The sequence below is a fragment of the Aplysia californica genome, unplaced genomic scaffold, assembly GCF_000002075.1.
Source record: "Aplysia californica isolate F4 #8 unplaced genomic scaffold, AplCal3.0 scaffold00053, whole genome shotgun sequence".
NCBI classification, from domain to species: Eukaryota; Metazoa; Mollusca; class Gastropoda; order Aplysiida; family Aplysiidae; genus Aplysia; species Aplysia californica.
In genome coordinates, this window is record NW_004797323.1 from 330,300 (window position 1) to 331,595 (window position 1,296).

The 1,296-nt window shown below is 39.2% G+C and overlaps 1 protein-coding gene across 1 annotated transcript in view; it reads left to right on the forward strand.

Annotated features, from left to right (window-relative positions):
- Positions 1-1,296, forward strand: part of LOC101857775 (ankyrin repeat, PH and SEC7 domain containing protein secG) — a gene marked incomplete in the record, with an annotated part of 18,453 nt that overhangs the window by 8,972 nt on the left and 8,185 nt on the right. Inside the window, 1 exon segment of the mRNA XM_005092821.3 lies at positions 535-739. Coding sequence (XP_005092878.2) covers positions 535-739 — 205 coding nt within the window.

A 1,296-nucleotide genomic window follows, 5' to 3' on the forward strand; every position in this document is an offset into this window, starting at 1 on the left:
TAAGAGGTTATGCTTTATGATTTATAAATTTATGGAGCCAACCGCTGAAATATGTTGAAAGAAGGAAATGATAGATGAAGTAACATTTTAATGTTCCCAAGTTGAATTTTTCTTCGGCTTGAGCTACTTCTCAAGAAGTATTTTGGATAATCTGTCACTGGATAGTCCTGTTCAATCTTGTGGGAATTAATGCCATAGCGGCCTGTTAGTATGATTTATAAGTAAGTTGTTAAGAACATTTACAAGTGAGTTGTTAAGCGTTTATAAGTAAGTTGTCATTTGCAAGTAAGTTGTTAAGATATCACATATCGTATGTGCCATTCCTAATTTGTTGACACAGTGAACATATTTAAAGAAATCGATTTCTGTATCTCTCTCTGTATGATTTCCTTGGTGATTTATCCTTAACCAAAAAGAAACAACACCCCCCCCCCAAAAAAAAAATAATTAAAAAAAAATAAAAAAATCCCCCAACAATTGAGCACACCACACCATCCGTCCTAATCTGGCAGGATTTGTTTCGTCTCTATGTAGGGCAACTTGGAGCTGATGGAGTGCCTGGTGGCTTCGGGCTCCGACGTGAACGTGAGAACTCCCGCCAATCTTCAGTCTCCGCTCTTCACCGCTGTCTCTCTCGGCAAGCTCCGTGCCGTGCAGCGACTCGTTGACCTCGGAGCTGACGTCACCTTGCCCGATGTCAAAGGTCACACAGCGCTGCACATGGCTCAGGCAAAAATAGGTGGGGAATTTTTTATATGAAAAGAATTTTGTTTGTTTGTTTGTTTGTTTGTTTGTTTCTATTTTCTTTCTTTCATTCTTTCTTTCTTTCTTTTTTTCTTTCTTTCTTTCTTTTTTTCTTTCTTTCTTTTTTTTTTATGGGTGCCTGATGTTAGTTATTTGCTTGACATAAGATTTTTGGTATTATCAGTATGGACACCTTGCGGGCTTTGGTGCTGGGGGGAACTGAGCACTTATGGACCTGTCCGGTGTGCAATGACGTTGTTGCCCAGGACAGGTAATACAGTTAAGATTGTTAGACATTGCTAGGGTTGAAAAAACTCCCAAAAAATTGAAAGTTGTTACTACTGCTACTGCTGCTTCTGCTGCTGCTGTTGCTGTTGCTGTTATTGCTGCTCCTGAAGAAAGGTGGCTAAATATGTATCCTTAAATGTGATTATGATAATGATGCTGATAGCATATTGAAGTAGATTAGATAACTGTGAGGAGAATCTATGAAGGCAATGATGGTGGTGTTTGTTAGCCGTTTAGTTCGATTGTAGCGCTTGCACTAGATCC